We start from the raw sequence: 20540 nt of genomic DNA on the forward strand, positions 1-20540 counted from the left end.
GTGGGCCTTCCCTGCTGCCTGCCAGAGGGCCTCTGGGGAGCGAGCTGGAGCAGCGTCACTGCCACCAGAGCTGGTAAATGGCAAAGCGGGACGCCAGCCCTGTGTGTCTGGCCCCCAGGCTCGTACTCTGTCCGCTTCGCAACTTGCCTTCTCGGCTTGGTGGGATGGTGGCGACTGCTTTGAAGCCAGGCTGGGTGGGCCAAAGCCCCTGGAGTCCGGTGGGAGGCGGGGGTGGGGGCAAAGCCAGCCAACTCGGGCGTGGGAAGGAGGCTGCGAGTCAGCAGAGGCGAGGCCGCCAGTAGATGACCTTGCAGCTCAAGGACTGCCCTGGGAGAAGCCGGTGCTGCAGGCCGGGCTGGGTGGCGGGCCCTCCTCACAACCCACCTTGAGTGAGCAGTCCTAGCGGCTGGCCTTGGTGTGTCCCCCGTGGAGCTCAGAGCTAAGCCCTGGGCGCCCACTGTGCTCTCAAGTCCCACGCACCTCATGTGCAAGGTAAGGCAGGCGGGACTTGGTGGGTTTTATCCTCCCTCTACAAATGGGGAAACTGAGGCTCAGAGTATGTACAGTGTGAGGAGCTAGAAAGCTCCTATGTGAGGACAGCTGTCCTTTCCACAGAGATGTATCCACTTCTCCAAATCTCAAATGCCTGCCTCCCTCGGCCTCACCACCTGCATCCAGGGTGGGCTTGCTGCCCAGAGTTAAGAGCCAGCCTGTCAACAGCAGCGCAGCCCCTTCTGTCACCCTCCCCCCGAAACACACGTGTGCGTCCATGGGTTTCCTCATCCCCAGCTGGGCCACCATGGAAGACTAGGTCAGGACTGGGGACTGAGCCCTAAGGTTCCCCACTACAGACCTCTTCTGGGGGCAATCCAGCCCATTTTATAAATACCTGCTGTGTGCCTGGCCTTGTGCTGGGAACCAGAGACACAGAATGAGCCCTGGTCTCTGTTCTCCAGGAGCTCCCAGTTTGCTGGCAGACACTGACAGCAGTTGGCCTCTGGATCCACAGAAACAGGAAGTTGTGAAGGCCACCCACCTGGGCCCATAGGTGACAGCATGCAGGGGAAGGTGCAGGGGTGACTACTCAACAAACATCCGATTACTCCATGAGAAACTGAGTGCCTGCTTGGCGATTCTGGGGACACGGAACACTTGGATGTCGGTTCTAGCTTTGAGGAGCCTAGCTGCTGGGGACCACAGGCTGAGGGGTGGTGTGGGAAGGTGCTTGGTGTTCTTACCCTATAAGCAGAGGTGTGCAGGGAGGTGCAAAGCAGGATCCCACTGCAGACTGGGCCCTTTCCTCCCTACCGGGGCACCCATGACCTGGGTTCGCTTCCAGCTTGGCACCCCCATACCGTGGCTCCCACCTGCCCGAGTCCTGCCTGGGAATCCCAGGTGGCGGCAAGGGTAATGGGTGGCTGTTGCTCATCACCACCTCCTTTGCCCAGCACTGGGTTGGCACGTGGCAGAGGCTCCCTGCTGGTAGAACAGAAACTTCTTCAGAGCTCTGAGTGCAGGTCAGTCCCAGCCTGAGTATCCTCTTCCAACGGTGAGGGCTGCCCAGTTGTTCAAAGGTGTCTGTGCTGAGGAAGAGCCTAGAAACCTGATTCCAAGCTGAGGGAAGGGCAAAATGCAAGCTTCTAGATCCTCCCATCACACCCATTTGGACTCGGCACCTGCCCCATAGGAGGAACAGTACCACTAATAGCTAACACTGCTGTTCGTACTACGTGCAAGGCATGGTCTAAACCCTTCACAAGAGCCACCTCATCCTCCCAACAACCCCGTGAGGTAGGTAAACCATTATCCCCGTTTATAAATGAGGTAAGCAGGGCACAGGTAGAAACTAACTCGCCCATGGTCACAGTAAGTAGCGGTAAAGACAGGATCGGAAATTGGCAACGTGTGTCTGGAAGGGTCAGAACATGTAGAGATGTACTGAGCCTACGACACTTTCCCTCCCCTTCTGCAGGCCTGGAGCAAGGTCCCCAGAGCTCAAGGGAAGCAGAAAATCCTACTTTCTAAATGTTCAAATGCCCCTGTCCCGCTGCTTACCTTGCCCCACCCAACCACCTTCCAGGATGCAGCATTTGGGAAAGGCTATTGTGAAAATCCTCCAAGGGCTCCCCCTTGCCTTGGAGGGAAAACAACAAAAACACAAGACTGAAGCTCCGTGGGGGCCCCAGCCTAGGACCAGTGAATCAGTCCACCTGAGTGGGAAAGCCAGGTGTGGCTGCCACCCTCAGGGCCACAACTGGCACTGGCCAGTGCTGATTCTCCTTGGAAAACACCAGGAAACTTTTCTACTCCCTGAAAAATACATTCTGGCAGTGCCCCCAAATATTTGACGTGACACTGATGTCTCCCTTCCCAACCCACCTTCCCCAAAGGCCACTGCAACTCTGCACAGAAAATGCAGAATTCACATGCCCAGGCAAACAGGGAGGACAACCTGAACACAAAACAAAATCTTGTCATGCACCAGGAACAGAAACTGTGCCCAAGCAGTCCACCTCGCATTTTGTAATCAGTATAATAAACTCCCACCCACGTTTGCCCCCAAACATGTCAGGAAGGGCTGCGGAAAAAAGATGTCCCTTTAATAAAACGTTATCAACATATATCGTACACAAACTACAATGTATCATAATTACTTTTTTTTTTTCCTCTCTTAATTCAGAACCAGACTACAAGGTAAGAAAAAACACAGAAACAGCTACAATGTTCCCAATAATCCGCACAAGGTCTTTTTTCAGGCAGATGGTATCTCACATAGTATGATATACATGGATCAGGAAGGGGAGGGAGGAAAACAAACAGCAGCTACAGGGGAGCAGGGAGGAGGGGCTGTAAATGTACAAAGAATTCGGGTGTCTTCAGGGCAAGACACAGAGGTTCAATGGGGGTAGTGAGGTGAGGGAGGCCATGAGTCACCCCTCCTGGGAGGGGACAGGCTCCACTGTCGCATTTGTCGGTTTTTGAAAATAAAAACAGGACCGGAAACAGCACGTCTGTTTGGTTGTTGGTGTCCCCCGCCCCCCCAACAGCTATTCCAAAGTCTTTCCATCCAGTTCCAAGCGTATACAGAGCAATTCTGGTCAATTCCCATCTTTGAAAAAGAAGCAAGAATCAAGAGAAAAAAAAAAAAACCCAAAACAAAAGGAAACCCAAACTCCAGCCCTACAGTGCCCGCACACACGAGCACACACGACGAGGACGATGCGAGCCAGGGCCACGGGGCGAGAACGCGGGGGTCACGGTTGCCATGTCCCAGGTCATAGCCATCCTGTTGGGGGCGGCCTCCCCCACTGCGCTCCGTCCAGGCCACCACCCAGCTGGCAGGATTCTCGCTGGGAAGACTGGGGTGGGGGCTGAGGAGAGGGCTGGAGCGGCAGGGAGGCCGGGCAGGGGAAGGTCCAGAAGAGAGAGAGGAGGAAGCAGTCCTGGGAACACAGTGCATGCCACCGGGTCACAGCGAGTCTCCGCTGTGGCGGAGTCCTGAAAGCGGTCAGGTGGTCTGGCCCCTCGGGCCACGTACGGGAGGGGGTGGTTCTGGGGTCCCAGTTGTGCAGCTGCTGAGGCCACCTCGCCGGGAGAAACCAAGCGAAAACAAAACAGGTTCCCACCCCTTGTTTGCCCATCCGCACAAACCAAAAACCCCAAGTGGAGAAAGGGGACTTTCTTGTCTCTTTCCAAAAAAGGCCTTTTGAAAGAAACCACCGATTGTAAACTGCCCAGTTTATTATTATTATTATTATTTTTAGATGGCTACAAAGACAGCGTGAGATCTCACACCTAGACTAGCTTTCCTGGTGGAAGGGCTTGGGTACAGACAGACAGCAGGGCTTTTTTTTTTTTTTTTTTTTTTTTGGTCCTTTTTTCTTTTTTTCTATTTTTTTTTTTTTTTTTAAAGAAGAAAGCAAAGAGGTTGATTGGGGTGGGGTGGGTGGGGGACTTGCTAGAAGCTTCCATTTTTAAAAATTTTTCCCCCAAAAAAACCCCCCTGAAAACAAATTAAAAAATCCCAGTAACGGTAAAACCCCAAACAAACAAACAAACAAAAAACAACAAAAAAGTGTCATGTACATAAAAGGTCCTTTTGGGAAAGGGCAAGGGGTGGGATTTTTCTGGTCATTGACTTGAAATATATTTTTATTTTGAGTTTTGTCCTTCATGTTTTATGGAATAAAAAGTTCGGCCTTTTTATTGCATGAAACTAAAATTGGGACAGGTGGGGGGGACTGGAGGAGGAGGGTGGGGGCTGAGGGGGAGCAGGGAGACGCCCCTCCCCCAGCTCCTGGGTAATGACACCTCACTTCTTCTTGCATAATTTCTGGCATCTTCCCGCCTGCAATGCCGGCTCTCTCAGCGTCTCGGAGAAGAGGAGGGGATCACACGCTCATCGTCATGCTTGGAGAATACTGGAAGGGGAGAAGCAGAGACAGGGCCATGAGGGCCAGTGTGGGCTAGATTGGGCCAGTCTGGGAGCGTGCCTGGGTGGGGAAGCCTGCGAGGGCTCTGCCCGCTCAGCACTAGACTGTGCCCACCCCCGCATCGTGGGAGCTCTGGGGGCTGCTATCACAACCCGCCCCCCCATCCCACACCTCTCCCTTCTCAAATCCCCTCTTCCCAGCCGAGGAAGCAGCCGACACTGCCCTCCCCACACAGCTGCTTTCCTGCAGCTCGCCCAGGGTGTCCTGGGGGGAGCTAGTCTGGGGTTCTCAGAATCATGACATTGTTTCTTCATACGAGAATGTAAATAGAAGCCAGGCCCTCTGCGTGGGGATCCCAGGAAATCTCTGGTGGTATGAACCTTCCTCCCCAGGACAGACAGAAGCAGACCCCCTCAGAGGCCCGGCGGGCCAGAGCCCAGGCCTCCTGAGTCCCAACCCAGGGCTTTCCCAGCCCGGTCAGCTTTATCAGTGTTGGGAGGTGATGTGCCTCCCTGTAGAGGCTTCCAGAAGGTCCTGCCAGTGGTCGGGGTGGCAGCGGTTGGAGGCCATGCGGCGGGGAAGAGAGGGCCCTGCACTTTGTACAGAAAAAGGACCAAGGTGAAAGCCAGAGGCACAGCTGTTGGGACACCAGCCTGCCAGGCTGGTCCTGGCCAGCAGGCACTACAACTTAAGTAATTTAGTCCCCGGCCCCAGTGGTAAGACGATGATCCAGGGACGAAACTGGGGGGAGGGATACATGCAGCACTTACATTGTCATTCTGGAAGGAGTGGAGGAAGTTCCCTCCTAGCTCACCATCGTCTCGAGGGGTGCCTGGAGGATTGCTAATGCCACTTATGTTGTTAGGAGAATTCTGGGGAGAGGAGAGACGAGGTGAGCCCCAGAGCCCCAGAGCCCTGCCCACCCAATGGGGAGAAAAGCTTTCTGGGGCCTCAGGGCTGGGGCAAGGTGGATGTGATCAGGGAGCAACACACAGAACACACACTCACTTTTGGAAGTCCATCTATGTCACCTGACCCTGGAAGGAAGGAAGGAAGGAAAATCTGGATTCAGTTTCTTGTTTGTTCTTCCGTGGCTAGGTCTCCAAAGCCACCCAAATCCCACCCTATTTCTGTGCAGACGATCTTCTGTCCTGGCTGTATCTCTGGGGATCTTTCTACGTGCCCAGCCAAGGTCAGTGGGGTAGACCAGGCCCGGCTGAGCCAAAGAAGGCTGCTCGGGCAGGGTCGCGCGGGGTGCAGCATGACCACGGGGCTGGCGCCCGCTTACCTAACGATCCGTTCATGTGGTGTGGTTCCATGCCGCCCATGCCTCCCATCGGGCCGTCCGAGCCTGGACCCATCGGGAACTGGGGGAGAAGCACAGGGCGTGGTGGCTGAGTGGGCCCCAGGCCCTCGGCACCCCCTCACGGGCTCCCACACCCAGCTACAAAGGAGCTGTGCCCTCAGGGAGCTTCCATCTGGTTGGGTTCCTCCGTCGGGCACACCGCGTGGCTATCTGATGCTGCCAGGAGGCCGGAGCTGGTTCCTCCCCTTGGCTCTCGGAATTGGGCAGGGCAGGGGTGTCTTCCCTACGCTCCAAATGAAGAAACAAGCCCAGAGAGGGAAAGACACCAGCCCAAGGCTACACAGTGTGGTTCTGGGACAGCTCTCTAACCAAGTGTCACGGACCCCGTAATAAGGCTCTATCCCTGGGACGGAGCGTGTGACGACTCAGTCAGAACCTCACACAGACACGCAAATGGGTGACTGTGCGCAGCCAGGGGCCAAAGGTATTAATGTCTCTCACCCCCATTTTACAGGTAAGGAATGTGAAGCACAGAGAGTGGGAAATTCTTTGCCAGAGGTCCCCCCCCCCCCCGACCCCGGGAGACGGGAGGAGCGGGGACTGGGGCGCGGGCAGCCTGAGCCTGAGTCCCACCAGCCTCCTCTGAGCGAATCCTCAGAAATGGAGTTTCATGGGCGAGGTGAGGAGATCGGGTCTACTGAGTGACTGGGGGGTCAGGGGAGAAGCTGGGCGGGGGACTAGAGTTCTCTCCTGGGGACAATGTAGAGGAAGGCCACTGATGAGTCCCCCAGGCAGAAGTGGTGGCAGGGCAGGCGGCTCAAGAGGCCGGAGGCGGAATCTGCTCTACCCCTAGCCTTGGACCTGGAGGGGGCGGTAGAATGAATGATCTCAGAAAAGTAGCAACCAAAGGCCAGAGATCATATCCCATGGTTGAGAAGGGATGGCTGAGCCCAGTCTGGTGAGCCTAGGCCCTGTGATACAGACCAGACGTCAGGATGCACAGGGGTGGACACGGCAGAAAGGAGGACTGTTTGGCATCTGGCCTATGCCAGGGGCGAGGGACACAGAGTTGAGTCACAGCCGAGCCTCAGCCCGGAAGGGGAGTCCACGGTTATAGACACCCAACCACCCCACAGGGCAGAGGTGCTGAGTTCCAAAGGGAGCTGCAGACAAGGCATGGCCAAGTCTTCAGGAAGAGGCACTGGGGAAAGGGCAGAGAAATCTGAATCCCTGCATGGAGGAGGAGGCAGAGGGCCAAAATAACTGAGGACAGAATTTGGGCAGGGGGAGACAGGCCACAGAAGTCATTCTAGGTAGGGGTCCTGCGTGAGCAGAGAGGCAGGGGGCAGCACAGGGTGCCGGAGCCCACATTGCAGGGGTGTGGCTAGCGTGCCAGCCGCTCCCTCGCGCCCACCACCCACTCACATGTACCACAGAGGCGGCCCCCTTGCCTCCCGCCTCTCACCTCCCCAGAGGCTTCCCAGGGCCACTCACAGGCACCGAGGCACATTTTTGACACCTGGCAACAAATTTCACACTTACTCATCCAAGTGAGAGGAGGTGATGGACTTTTTAAGGAGCCAACTCAGGACACAGTCGTATCAGACAAAACAGCCCCCCAAACGCGATTAATGTCATAAACAACGGCATGTTCTGCCTTCAACACAAGCATCTTTTTAAAACTTTATGTTTTCTCGTGTATTATTATTTCTAACCGCTTGACCGGGCTGGAATTCGCACACTGTACAACTGGCCCACTGCAAGCACACAGTTTGGTGGTTTTCAGCATGTCTGCAGGTGTGCGGCCATCACCACCAGATCGACGTTAGAACTCTCTCATCACCCCGTAAAGAAACCTTGTACCCGTTCGGTCACTCCCCATCCCCCTCCAACCCCCAGCCCCAGACAACCATTAATTTGTTCTCTGTTGTCTATGGATTTGCCTATTCCGGACACATATGACCTTCTTCTGCGGCTGGCTTCCTTCGCTCAGCAGGTCTTCGAGGTTCGTCCGGGTTGGGGCATCAGTTAGTACTTCTTTCCTTCTTCTGGCCAAATCATGTTCCATTACACGGAGAGGCTGTGTTCTATTTATCCGTTCAGTCGGCGGACGCGTTGCTCCCACTTTTTAGCTATTATGAATAACACCGCTGTGAATGCTGGTGGACGATTACTATGTGGACACAGGTTTTTATTTCTCTTGGGTAGATACCTACCCAACAGTGGAATCGCAGGGTCCTGTGGTCATTCTGTTTAAGCTTTCGAGGAACCGCCACGCTGTTTTCCAAAGCAGCCGCATCATTTCACATTCCCCGCAGCCACGTGTGAGGGCTCCAGGGTCTTCCCGGCCTCACCCGCGCTGGCACGGTTTCTTGGTGACAGCCAGCCCAGTGAGCGTGCAGCACTGTCTCGTGCTTTCCACGTGCATCCCTCCGATGGCCACGAAGCGGAGCACCTTTGTGTGCTTACTGGCTACGGGTACATCTTGGCAGGAAAGTCTATTTTGGATTGTCGGCCCACTTTTTAAATTGGGCTGGTTTTTCATGCCTGAGTTCGAAGAGGTCTTTGCGTATTTTGGATTCAAGTCCGGTATCAGATTCGTGATTTGCAAATATCTTCTCCACTCCGCGGGCTGTGTTTTTCACCTTCTTGATGGCGCTCCTTCGAAGCATGCAAGTTTTAAATCTTGATGAAGTCCAATTTATCTACTTTTTTCTTTTGTCACCCGTGCTTTTGGTGTCATTGGGAAGGCTTTGCTTTTACCTGGGCCACAAAGATTTATGCCTATATTTTCTTCGGAACGTTTTATCGTTTCAGCGCGGATGTGCATGTCGAGGGTTGAGTGCTCTGGAGAGATTCTGGGTTTCACTGTGGAGCAGCGGTCCAACTTCATGCACTTGCCAGGGGACATACAGCTGTCTCTACACCACTTGTTGATTCTGTGTTCGTTATTTTGTTACGTAAGTGCTATCATTTCAATAAAACCACAGTCAGGCTAGTTAACAGCAGCAGTTGGTAGAGGACTAGTTAAATAAATAAACGGTTTGTGTGAGAAAAACAACAATTTATCTGGACTCTTTATTGGATTACTTCAATTTTCCAGGCTATATTACTACGTATTCTTAAAACATACAAATTTGGGGCGCCTGTTGAGTGTCCGACTTCAGCTCAGGTCATGACCTCCCTGTTGTTGGGTTTGGGCCCTGCGTTGGGCTCTGTGCTGACAGCTCGGAGCCTGGAGCCTGCTTCAGATTCTATGTCCCGCTCTCTCTCTGCCCTTCCCTCGCTCATGCATGAGCTCATGGTCATTGTCTCAAGAATAAATAAAACATTAACACACACACACACACACACACACACACACACACACACACATTTAATTTTTTTTAAAAAAACTAAATGTAATGGACTGACTAAACACATATTACTTACATTTGATTTAAAAATGTTCTTGGGGCGCCTGGGTGGCTCAGTAGGTTAAGCATCGGACTTCAGCTCAGGTCATGATATCACAGTTCATGAGTTCGAACCACACATCAGGCTCTGTGCTGACAGCTCAGAGCCTGGAGCCTGCTTCTGATTCTGTGTCTCCCTCTCTCTCTGCCCCTCCCCTGCTCACGCTCTTTGTCTCTCTCTCAAAAATAAATAAAACACTAAAAAGCAATTTAAAAATCATGTTTCTTTCCGTCCTGTATTATAATAGGGTATTTTTGCTCTGCATTTTTTTTTTTTTTAAGATTAGAAAAAAGTTTTGTACAAAGAGGTAGCTAGCATGGTTTGTCAGGTAGATGTCTCAGATAATCCATTCAAGCGAGGTCATCAGTCCGACCTGACGAAGCCTATACCCTGAGCATCCCTTTGGGAACACATTCCTGGGTGGGCCCCCGCCAGATTGAGAAGACACAGCAGGGCAGCAAACCCGGGCCGTGGAGCTGCTGGTGACCCATCTTGCCCTCGAGCCTGCAATGGGGTAAAAGGTGCTTGCTTTTCCTCTAATCCCTCTCTGATTTCCCTGCCGCCTCCAGGCCAGCCTTTTTGTTTTTTTATGTAGTGCTAAAGGAACACAGGGGCAAACGTACGATTCACTCTGACTTGCTGCCGTGCTCTCATCAAGCCCTGGAGTCGGTCCAACACGGCAACACCCACATACGCTCTCCACGACAACGTCTGCGCGTGGAGTACTTAGGACTTTGCGGACTTGCGTACGTTTCTGGACCTGTAGGAATTCACTTCCAGCTCTCCAAACACGTCCATCCCCTTTGTATCTACAGGCTGGTTTAGGGAGACCAGCGCTTGCCAGTCGGGTCCTCTGCATCCGGAAGTTCATCAGGTGGGCTGTCCCGTCTCTGAAGTCTGTGATTTCTAAGCATTCCCAAGCACACTGGACGTCGTCATCATGGAGTCCTCGCTCGGGGAAAATGGTTTTAAAGCACAGAGGTGAGATGAACCTGTGAGGTCCAAGCTGGACTCCAAGTAAGTTACAGTTTCAATAAAGAAGTTGAGAAAGTCCTATATGACGCGGCTGCCCTTTACCGGTGACATGCTCTCAGGCCATCTCATTTCCAGAACAAAAGTCGCTACTTTGGCCGATGAGGTTTTGTCGCAACCCCCCCAACCACCCCAAGCGACCCAGGTGAGGTCTGCTCATTCTCTTCTAGGCTCCTGGCGGCCCCCTGAAAGATCATTGAGCAGTTCTAGAGAAACAGCACATACGCTTCTCTCTTACTGTAATTCCTTCTCTGCGTGCTCAGCTCAACGGATCTCCAATGAGAGAAGACGTCACAGCGGGCCGACCTCGTACCATCTTTTCTCCGGCCAGCAGTGATGCCAGCCACCGTGCGGGCGTGCACCTGAGCCTCTCTGCTTCTACAGAGTCCAAGGTCTCGTTAAGCGCATCTGCATGTTCTGAGGAGATCTGACTGGGGAGTGATCAGAATCTTTCGTCATGAAAGCCTGGCATCCTAAGTATGCACCCTGTCTCCTTTCGTAGCAGTGCCGGGCACAAGGTGTGTGGGACATTCAGTAGGTAAGAAGTTCACACCCCAAATGAAATCTGCCAAATCAACTGGGTGCTGACTGCCAAACAGGCAGAGATGAGCAAAGTCTAGCTTGTATTTGGACAAGAGAACAACCATCTTTCATTTGCTTTCTGCAGCTTCAAATCCCCTTGTGTTGCCGCTCAGGACTCGGGTGCAGCCTCAGAAAACGTACTGTCCTCCGTTCACGGAGCCAGACAGGGAATGACGCGGTGGCAGAGGCGGCCGGGGCTGGGTTAGAAGGCCGTGCTGTCTCACCCCAGCCCCGTGCAACGGGGCCCCCCTGTGTGCTCTCCCCTTCTCCGCCTCCCCGCCCCTCCCCTTCTCTTCTGTCTGGGCCATGCTCGTGGCAGACCTGTCATCCTTTCAACTCCCAGAACACACGGCCCCCGACTCACAATGTGGAAGAGGAGACCCTCGCAACCTCAACACAGAACACAGCGGTTCATCTGCGGACAGAGCCCAGGCGGACCCATCGGGGCCCCTGACCCCAGCGCACTGGAGCCCGGCCCTCGGAGCCGTGACGTGGATGGTTCATTGGGAGCCACAGGCCGGGACCACTGGCGTCCACGGTTGGGAGAGGTGGCGGCGGCGGCCGTGGCAGGAAGGTCACCTATGCCCTTTCCAGTGGACACTGAACACAGTGAGCTCAGTCCCTGGCTTTTGGGCTGCTGGAAGAGCCTTACACTTTTCCACCCACCCTTTGGCATCCACTGCCCAAACCAAGGACAGTGTGTCCTGGGAAGTCGTCTCCTGAGACACAGAGCTTTTAATGCTAAAACCTGATGGCCAGTCACCCTAACGGGTAGCAGGGGTGATGGGGCTGGGGTGGGAGGGGTGCTGGCTGCCCAGGAGAGGGACAGGGACAGCGGAGCAATGGTTAAGGAGTGCGGTTCCCACGCTTCTCAGTCACGTGACTCCTCTCTAGGGGACCCCTCTCTAGGTCCCTCTCCCTAACCCAGGAGGATCCAAAGACCCTCCCCCCTTCAGAGGCCGCCAGAGGATTAAATACGTGCAGGGTCCAGCATGGGGCAGCTCCCAATCAGCAGTTAGCACAGTGGGTGCTTCAGGGGTCACATCAGGAACCAAACCAACAGAACCAAACGAAGCACCCCAAAAGGCCAGAACACCACTGGGGCCCCAACACCCAGAGCCCCTGGCTCTGCAGTCCAGACTGTTCATTTGGTCACACAGCAGCCTCCCTTCCAGACACTGGGCTCCCCAAGCGCAAGGCCAGTCCGAGTCCCCTCCCCAGCTGGTGCAGAAGGGCTGTCTCCAGAGGTGAGTCTGACCGGCCCTCTCCTCGGGGAGCTCCCAGCTGGGAGAAGGGGACGGGCTATGGCTGCACAGTCAAGTGCCATCCAGCAGGGGACACAGGCCATGGGAGGGAGTGGATGGGCAGGGGTCAGACAAGGTGGAACTGGAGCTCCTACATTACGAGGGGCTGGAACTTGGAGAAGCCAAGAAGGAAGGGGGTGGGAGGCAGGCAATGACCCCAAGAGAGACCAGGAAGCTGCAGTCACAGGGCTCCCAAAGGGGCTGGAGGCACAGGGCAGGCAGGTCCCCAGATGGGCTTCAGGGACCCACAGCTCCAGACCTGAGAGGGTGATTGACTGCCTGGGGGGGGGCACAGCCGGTCGGCGGAGCGGGGAGTGACCCGCGTCCACCCGCAGCCTAGTGCTCTCCCTCCTTGACACCCCACTCAGGGTGGCAGGGATCCCCACAGTGAGGCTGGGTGCGCCGCTCTGGCCAGAGGGGAGGGCACCTCTCCACCCCCGGCCAGCTGCGGAACGGGAACCGATTTGCCCAAGAGTTAATCGCTTTTCTGACGGTTTATTTTATTCGTCTTTGGTAACAAATGGCTGAAATCAATTAAACTTGCTTTCCCCTCAGCTGATGAAGTTAATTATGATTTGTTATGGTATCTGATATGTAAATTATTAGAAAGCGGACTTACGTTGGACCGGCTGCCTCCAGGCGGCACCGGATTAATCATTGTGTAGATGTTGTCACTGGAATTTGTTGAATCTGTAGAACAGTGGAAACCCACAAGTCGGGGTGATTAATTCATTTCTTAATTAAAACAAACTCGTGGCACTTGAACTCATTCTTTTGTATTTTATCACCTAAAATCTCCTCTAAGTACCACCATTTTCTGGCTAATTTGTATTTAATGAAGATTCACAAAGTTTTTAATCACAGAAAATTCAACTGTGAAAACTGCTCAACCCTGGAACAAAGAAGTCCAGGGTGTGTGGACAGCAGTGTGGACGTGGCAAAGCGGGGGTGGCAGGTTCAAATTCTCATCTCCCTACCCGAAAACAACCTGGTCCCCAGACCCTGCCAGGGACCACGCAGGGACGGCCAGACCACCAGCTGCGCTCTCCCCCAGTCCCGCCCAGGGGTTTTGATCAAATTGGGGAACGCGAAACGCCACAAATTACCCAGGGGCCACCTTGCCAAGCTGATGGGGCAGGAGGGAGAGGAAAGCATGGGGCTGGAGACACATTAACATATGCAGTGGTTTAATGTGACCCAGTCTGAATGTAGGTCATGCGGCTCATAAAAATGCAGCAGCAGAAAGAGGGAGCGGGAGTGGGGGCCGGAACATCACAGCCGCCGCTAGCTCCAGACTATGGATAAGCAGCTTCCCTGCCACTGGGAGCCGAGGAGTCTGGGGAGAGAGGGACCCCTCCGTCTCCCCAATTAGCTAGGAAAGTCTCCTAAGAAAACCAGCTAACATGTTTCTATCAGGAGCAGGCATCTTCTTTCTAGGGCAGAAATCCAACCACGTCTCACTTTTTATTTTCTGGGTGGGTAGATTGTCCGTGGGATTCCTTCTAGATGGTGGTGTGTTATTCTCAGCTGGGAAAGAAACGCAACTGTGAAGCTGTGTGTGTGTGTGTGTGTGTGTGTGTGTGTGCATGTGTGCACATGCCCACATGTGTGCACGCACGCCCTCTTCTGATCAGAGAAAGAGGGAGAAGAGATCTCCCGTATAGAGGACCAGAAGCCAAGAGCTCTGGGAACTCAAGAGACATGGTGTTAAGAGTCCTGGTTCCAGGATGTCAGAAGCCCAAAGCCCCTTTTCAGTCATCGAGAAATCCACAGCTGGGAAAGGGTGCTTGCCAACCAGTGCGAGCTGAGGACAGTGAGACCCCCTCGTTCCTGGAGCTCTCTGCCCTGCCTCTCCCTCTAACCAGAGAGGAGGAGTGACCTTGTGAAGGCCACAGGGAAGGTCAGGGGCACCGAGGACCTCCTTCCTCCTAAACACCTGATGCTGACATGCCTGGTGGGGGACACGCTGCTCAGGAAGGGTGGTTGGTAAGCTTTGGCCCTGCACTGGGACCCCTCCAGGACCCCCTAACTCTCTCGATGGCACCCTCTCCCCAAGGCTTCTTACCTGCAGGACTAGGCATGATGGGTGTTCCTGGGGGGCCACCACCGCCAGGAGGTCCCTGGAGATGAGATAAAAACTGACGTGAGGAACCCATGGCCATGACCCAGGTCGGGAGAAACCCCCGAGCTCCGGCCACACCAAAGTCAAGTGTTCCTCCAGGGCCCAGCCTGGCATCCCGGTCTCGTTAAAGCTCAAGCAGAGCCCAAGTGTTTAAGCCCCAAGGGAGCTGGACTTGGATTCCCCACCCCCCCGCCGCCTTTCTTCAAACCCAGAGGCAGCTGTGGGTGTGCGTGTATGTGTTCACACGCCGACTGGTGGAACCAGAAGTCTGTGGGGGAAACCAGCTAGGCCACTGGTCAGCCCCCAAGATGGGGACCCAACTCTAGGTCTTGTTTGGGGACTTCCGGGCCCCCAGAAGGTACCTGAACAATGACAGCAGGTTCTAGCAGAGTTTAGAACTTGTGCTCGGAGTGTGTTTTGAAAGGGAAAGAGACAGGGACCCTGGAGAAGTTCTCTTGCACATTCAGTCACATGTGGCTGGACACCCAATGCCCCGAACCCACACACACTTACCACGTAGGTACCAGGTGATGAGGAGGAGTATGGAATCTAAAAACAAGAGGTGGGCAGCCACGTGTCAGAATCCCTTCCTCTGATACTCAGTACCCTTGGGCTTCCAAATCCACTTGGGGACCCACCCCCTCTTGCTAGGAAAGGCTGTGGGACACCCCAGGAGGGGGCCAGGGGTGTGAGCAAAGCCCAGTGCCTACACTGAACTGATCCCGAGAGCCTTGGCAGGGAGCTCTGAGGGGGCATGGGCAGGGGAGACCCTCCAGTGTGAGAGGACAGGAGAGTGATAGCTTCTCCCCACCCCTCTGGCCTTCTTCCCCAGACTGTCTGTGCTGAGCCCCTTTCCAGCTCCTTCCCCTGAGCACTAGAAGCCAGCCCTGCCGGGGGGAGAGGATCACCAGATGCTTCTGTGTGGACAATGCTCTCTGAGCAAGCTCTCAGCTCACACAGGCTTTCTGCCCATCAGCCGGCTGGGCCGGGGCCCAAACCCTGAAGGCCCCGGGAATGTTACTCCCAAGCCTCCACTTACAGGTGGGGCTCCCGCTGGCAAGAGTCAAGTGGACTCTTGCTGCATCCCTGCCCTTTCATGATACCCCCAACCTGGGGACAGGACCACCCCATAGCCTAGAAACCCCTCCCACTCGATGTGGGTACTCACTGAGTTAGCACTGTTAGGATTTGGCCAGGGTCTGCCAGCTCCCGGGCCCCTGGGAGAGGGAGGGAGGGGGAGGGAGAGAGATGGGGAGACGGGGAGAGGGGGAGAGAGAGAGAGAGAGAGAGAGGAGAGAGATGGCAACAATGAAAAAGGTGTTGTTGACCCCAAGGGGGGCGGTGCCGGAAGCGCCAGAACGAGAGGGCTGACATCACTAACAGGAAATCCTTCGTGCGGCCCTAGGGCCTTACACACTTGGTTCTCGGGCAGTAATGGGCAGCTCCACGGCTAGAAATCTACAGGCTCCTCTAAATTACGTGAAAAACGTGTCAAGTATATAAAACTGCCTCTGCATGTGCATCTTCCCAGGAAGGGAACCCACAGATCCTCATGGGGATCTATCCCCGAAAGGGGGTTAAGAACCACTCAAGCACTACAACAGCAGCCAGTTGTACCGGGGTTCAAATCCTGGCCCCGTCACTTAAGAGCCCTGTGAGCAGGGGCAAGTTACTTCACCTCTCTGTGCCTCAGTTACCTCATCTGTAAATGGGGGCGATAACCACCTCACCGGGCTATGAGGAGCAGGCGGGCTAATCCACACAGCAGGCTCAGAAACACACCCAGGACGGATGAGCCCCATACGGGACCATATGAGCTCTTATCCAAGTATCTATCGCCAGCATCCCCGGCTCCACTGATGAGAGGCCTGAGGTCCAGAGAGGTGCCAAGAATGACTCTGTTCACGAGTCTTTGGGGGGGCCAGCAGAGGGTCGGGGAGCCATGGGCTCTGAGCTGCCAGCAAGGTCCTTTTTGCCTTACATGTTAATCCCGGGCATGGCGGGGCCGAGGGAGTTGGGTGGTGGTCTCATGCCGCTGCCGTAATTCTGCAACGATAACCAAGGGTCAGTCTATGAGAAGGAGAAGGGGCACCGGAGAGGGAAGGGGGGAAGAAAGACAAACAGAATAGAAGCAAGAGGATTAGTCTGTGGAAAGGATTTGATGAGAAAAAAAACACGTTCGTTAAAAAAGGTGAGGGGGGTGGGAGCCGAGGGATGGGGCCACAATGACAAGCCAGCACAGAGGGACAGTCACAACTTGAAACACATCTTCAGGGGTCTCGGGATGGTTTCTCTCAAAAGCATGTGGAGGTCCAGGAAGCCCTCTCATCTTGGGTTTCAGGTGGGTGGAAAGGAGCGGACTCGTAACAGATCCAACTGGCGAACACCTGCCCACTTTAGGAACTCCGAGGGAGAAGAAACGGCCAGCAGCCTGGGGGCAGGGGCTGGGTCTGAACGTGGAAGGGGAGAGGACCCGCAAAGGCCTGGCTGGTGGCTGTCCCCAAGGCCCAGCATGTACAGATCCCCCACCTTGCCCCACGCCTGGGTTGTCCCCCAACCCAGGTCACCTGACTCAGGTGTCGGCATGTGGGGCCCTCACCAAGCACAGTGCTGGAGAAGCAGGAAGAAAACTCAGGGGGAATCACCAATTCTGAGGGAAGAGTCCCACCTGGGCTCAGTACAACCCCCCAAGGCAGAGTGCGGTGAGTCACAGGAATGCCTGGATCAGGAACCTCCTATCGGGGCTGCGGCTGACCCCTCTTTCCGTGTTATTTTCCTTGCAGAAGAAATAAATACCTTGCCTCCCTTCTCCACTTGGGCGCCTACACATCCTCCAAACCCAGCTCCAAGAGCACCTCCTCTGCGAAGCCTTCCCTGCCCACCTCTTAGGGTTAATTGCTTCACCCTAGTCACTCCCCAAATGCCTTGTAATCCTCCTACCCCTGCCACAGCCCGTACCACACTGGGCTATGATCGTGGCCACGTGGCCATCTCTCCCACTAGGCTCCGAGTACCTTTGGAAGGTGGGGACTATATCTCAATGATTTTCGTGCATGCGTCACTCCACGTACCAGCCGCCACAGACTGGGTGCCGAATCAATGAAGGAGTGAACGAGTAAATGACAGGAAGTAAAACTGGGCTGGTTGGGCTGGTTAAACTCTGCCTTTGTAGAATCTGAAAGAAGTAAGGTCGGTGAAAATCTGATGGCAAAGGGACAGCCAGTGTTACCTGAGCACATAACACATTTTACGTACAGTCTCTGGCTTGTCCTTTTAACACTGCCACGAAACTAGTGTTATTCCCACTTTACAGGAGACTGAAGGTCTGAGGGGAGAAAGATCCACCCAAAGTCAGGAAGCCAATGACCCAGCTGGGGTTTAAACCTGGATCTACAAGGGCACCTGGGTGGCTCAGTCGGTTAAGCGTCCGACTTTGGCTCAGGTCATGCTCTCACAGTTTGTGAGTTCGATCCCCGCATTGGGCTCCATGCTGACAACTCGGAGCCTGGAGCCTGCCTCAGATTCCGTGTCTCCCTCTCTCTCTGCCCCTCTCCCACTTGTGCTCTGTCTCTCTCAAAAATAAATAAACATTTAAAAAAAGCCAAAAAAACCCTCTAGGTCCACACTCTCCCCACACGTCTGGTGAAAGGCGGGTGGGGAGAGGAACGGCACAGGAGGCCCAAGAGCCAGAGCTGACAAGCTCAGAGCCAACATCATGCTGGTGGCAGGTCCTCCAGCCAAGGACCGGCTGTGGGGCCATCTCCTCTGCCTGGTCACCCTGACAGGGGATTGGAGTCTAAGAGAATACGCAGATGGGGTGTAGACAGTGACAGGGGCGGCACCAGGCCAAGTGGCAGAGAATCGAGGAGGGAGACGAGGGTGGCCACAGAGGGGTCCTCAGGCAGTCCCGCATCCCCAGAGTCAGCTCCGGAAACGTGCAGGAGCCAGGCTCTCTTTAAAGACAATGGCACACGCTGGCAGGTGGAGCCAGATCTGAGGTCAGAGCACAGGACAGCCAGCCCCAGGCTGGGCACATGTGTGTGACTTTGGGCAAACCGCACAAGTGACCCCAGTGCTCACTCCGGGCCAGGCCGCACAGCGGGCTCAGTCATGACAACGGCCCCATCACGAGTCCGCTTTAAAGATTAAAACACTGCGGCGCACAAGCAAAGTGACGGCCCCTCGCGCGGCTACGAGCAAGGCAACCCCGTGGCTGAAGGCCCGTGGCCTGGCCCTGGCTTCACGGCTGCCACCCTCCGCTGTGCTCCCTCGCCTGTACCACGGGGACAGAGGGCTCCCAACCTTACAGGTCTGGGAGGATCAAATGAAATGGCGGCTTTGAAGCGCTCTCTGTCGGCTCTCGGAGGCGTGTGCTGATTTGGGATCTCAGCGGCAGAATGAACACCAAAGCCCTTAATGCCGCCTTAAGCGTCACAGAACCTCAGGTCTTAAAGGGCCCTTCCTAAGCCCCTACACGAATCTCGGCCTCGCCTTCACCGCTGCAGGACAGGAAGCCTGCCCCCTCCCCAGGCAGCCCACGCTCCCACGGTGTACGGCCTGGCCAACTTCCAGCCAGAGATCCCTTCCAGGGGCTACTGCTGCATCCTGAGGCATCCCGCCCAGGAGAGCGGTTGGTGCTGCAGGGCCAGTAGAGGCTGGCCTGGGTGCTGGAGGAGCCTGGGATGCTGCGGCACAGAGTGGGTGAGGGGACAGGACAAGCCAGGCGCTCACTCCCAAAACACACCTGCACATGTGGCGTGTGGCCCCTCGGGGGAGGCGCTGGTGTGCCAGCTGCTGTTCCTCCGTCTACCCCACCTTCCAGAGCCTCCCCAATAGCCAGCCCGGCGCTTCCCGAGAAGGGAGGGTTGCCCACCAGATCCTCCCTCCTACAGGCCCAGACCCTGGAAGGCCACTTACACCTTCCCATTTCAAAGATGACAAGCTATAGGCCCAGAGCGGCCAAAGACTTGCTCAAAGGTGCACAGTAACTCAGGGGTGAAAGCATGGCTGACTGTCAACTTTGGGGAAAACACCAGCCTTTTCACAGAGGGCTTGGAAGCATGGTTTCAGACACTCCACAGAAATGGTTCTCTTCCCTCAATGTCCGCCTGCCCACAGCACTGGACTGCAAGGTGTGACCACCAGCCAGATGCTCCCTCCCTCTCTGCCATCCGCATGGCTCTGCAGGGACAGCTGGAGGCCTGGGAGGGATCCTTAGGGCAGCATGGGGCTGGCTACATCCATGGGGGTGGTCCCCTTCCTCCTGTACCCTCACTCTCATCCCCACTCAGGAACCTTGGATGCTGGGCAGAAGGCCCTGCAGGAACAAGGAAGGGCCTCCCTGCTGGGGACCTTGGGTCAGGCATCAAGCTCTGGACACAGGAAAGCACTGGGCAGCTGGCAGAGCTGGGACCTGCTCCTTCTTCCTGCAACTCCCAGAGGGGCTCTTCCTCGGTGCTGCCCGTAGCCCGCCCAGCGCCACCTTCACCTTAAAGTAGGGGAAGAACATTCCACATTCCAGTCTTTTTAAAAAAAAATTTTTTTTTCAACGTTTATTTATTTTGGGACAGAGAGAGACAGAGCATGAACGGGGGAGGGGCAGAGAGAGAGGGAGACACAGAATCGGAAACAGGCTCCAGGCTCTGAGCCATCAGCCCAGAGCCTGACGCGGGGCTCGAACTCACGGACCGCGAGATCGTGACCTGGCTGAAGTCGGACGCTTAACCGACTGCGCCACCCAGGCGCCCCAGGGTCCACATTCCAGTCTTTAGGACAGGTTGATGGGGTAGTTTCCTGGGCAGCAGGGGCCTGTACGGGCCCCCCGCTGGGAAGTGTCGAGTGGCCCCACTTTCTCCTCACGCAGTCCCTCACACCTCTAGCCTGGTTTATGATCCTTCCACCTCTTGCCGGGGCCCCAGGCAGTAGCCACAAAGAGCCGGGCTATCCTGGATCGGCAGGGAGATGCGGTTTCTTCTGGGTGGCACAGAACTGTCCCTGAGATCACGGGCTATCCTTCATCTGAACCTTCTCAAATGCAGACAAGCTAGGACGGCGATCTGATGCTAGCCTGTGCTGGCTCCACCCCCCAGCCTGAATACCAGCAACGAAGGTAATTGGTACCCACGGGGTGTATGAGCCACAGCACCTCTGAGGGGGCCTTGCGTTCTGTCCACGGGAGCCCGGCCGGCAGCCCTTGCAGATTTAGCCTCACATCAACAGAAGTCACTCCTGAAGAACTTAGCCAGAACGTTCCCATCTGATACTGACACAGTTCTTTAAAGAAAGACTATAACTAAGTGGATATA

The 20540-nt window shown here is 55.2% G+C and overlaps 1 protein-coding gene across 5 annotated transcripts in view; it reads right to left on the minus strand.

Annotated features, from left to right (window-relative positions):
- Positions 1-2579: 2579 nt before the first annotated feature.
- Positions 2580-20540, minus strand: part of SSBP3 (single stranded DNA binding protein 3) — a 164037-nt gene continuing 146076 nt past the window's right edge. For 3 of the 5 annotated variants that reach the window (XM_043575067.1, XM_043575065.1, XM_043575069.1), the window contains 9 exons: positions 16217-16305; positions 15404-15452; positions 14749-14784; positions 14179-14233; positions 12733-12803; positions 5722-5800; positions 5442-5470; positions 5204-5305; positions 2580-4421 (listed from right to left, as the gene is read on the minus strand). In XM_043575067.1, the coding sequence (XP_043431002.1) occupies positions 4392-4421; positions 5204-5305; positions 5442-5470; positions 5722-5800; positions 12733-12803; positions 14179-14233; positions 14749-14784; positions 15404-15452; positions 16217-16305 (540 nt within the window). In that variant the 3' untranslated portion in view covers positions 2580-4391. The remainder of the gene's footprint in view (positions 4422-5203; positions 5306-5441; positions 5471-5721; positions 5801-12732; positions 12804-14178; positions 14234-14748; positions 14785-15403; positions 15453-16216; positions 16306-20540) is intronic. The other 2 variants (XM_043575068.1, XM_043575066.1) reach the window with 1 other exon arrangement.

Source organism: Prionailurus bengalensis, chromosome C1 (assembly GCF_016509475.1).
Source record: "Prionailurus bengalensis isolate Pbe53 chromosome C1, Fcat_Pben_1.1_paternal_pri, whole genome shotgun sequence".
NCBI classification, from domain to species: Eukaryota; Metazoa; Chordata; class Mammalia; order Carnivora; family Felidae; genus Prionailurus; species Prionailurus bengalensis.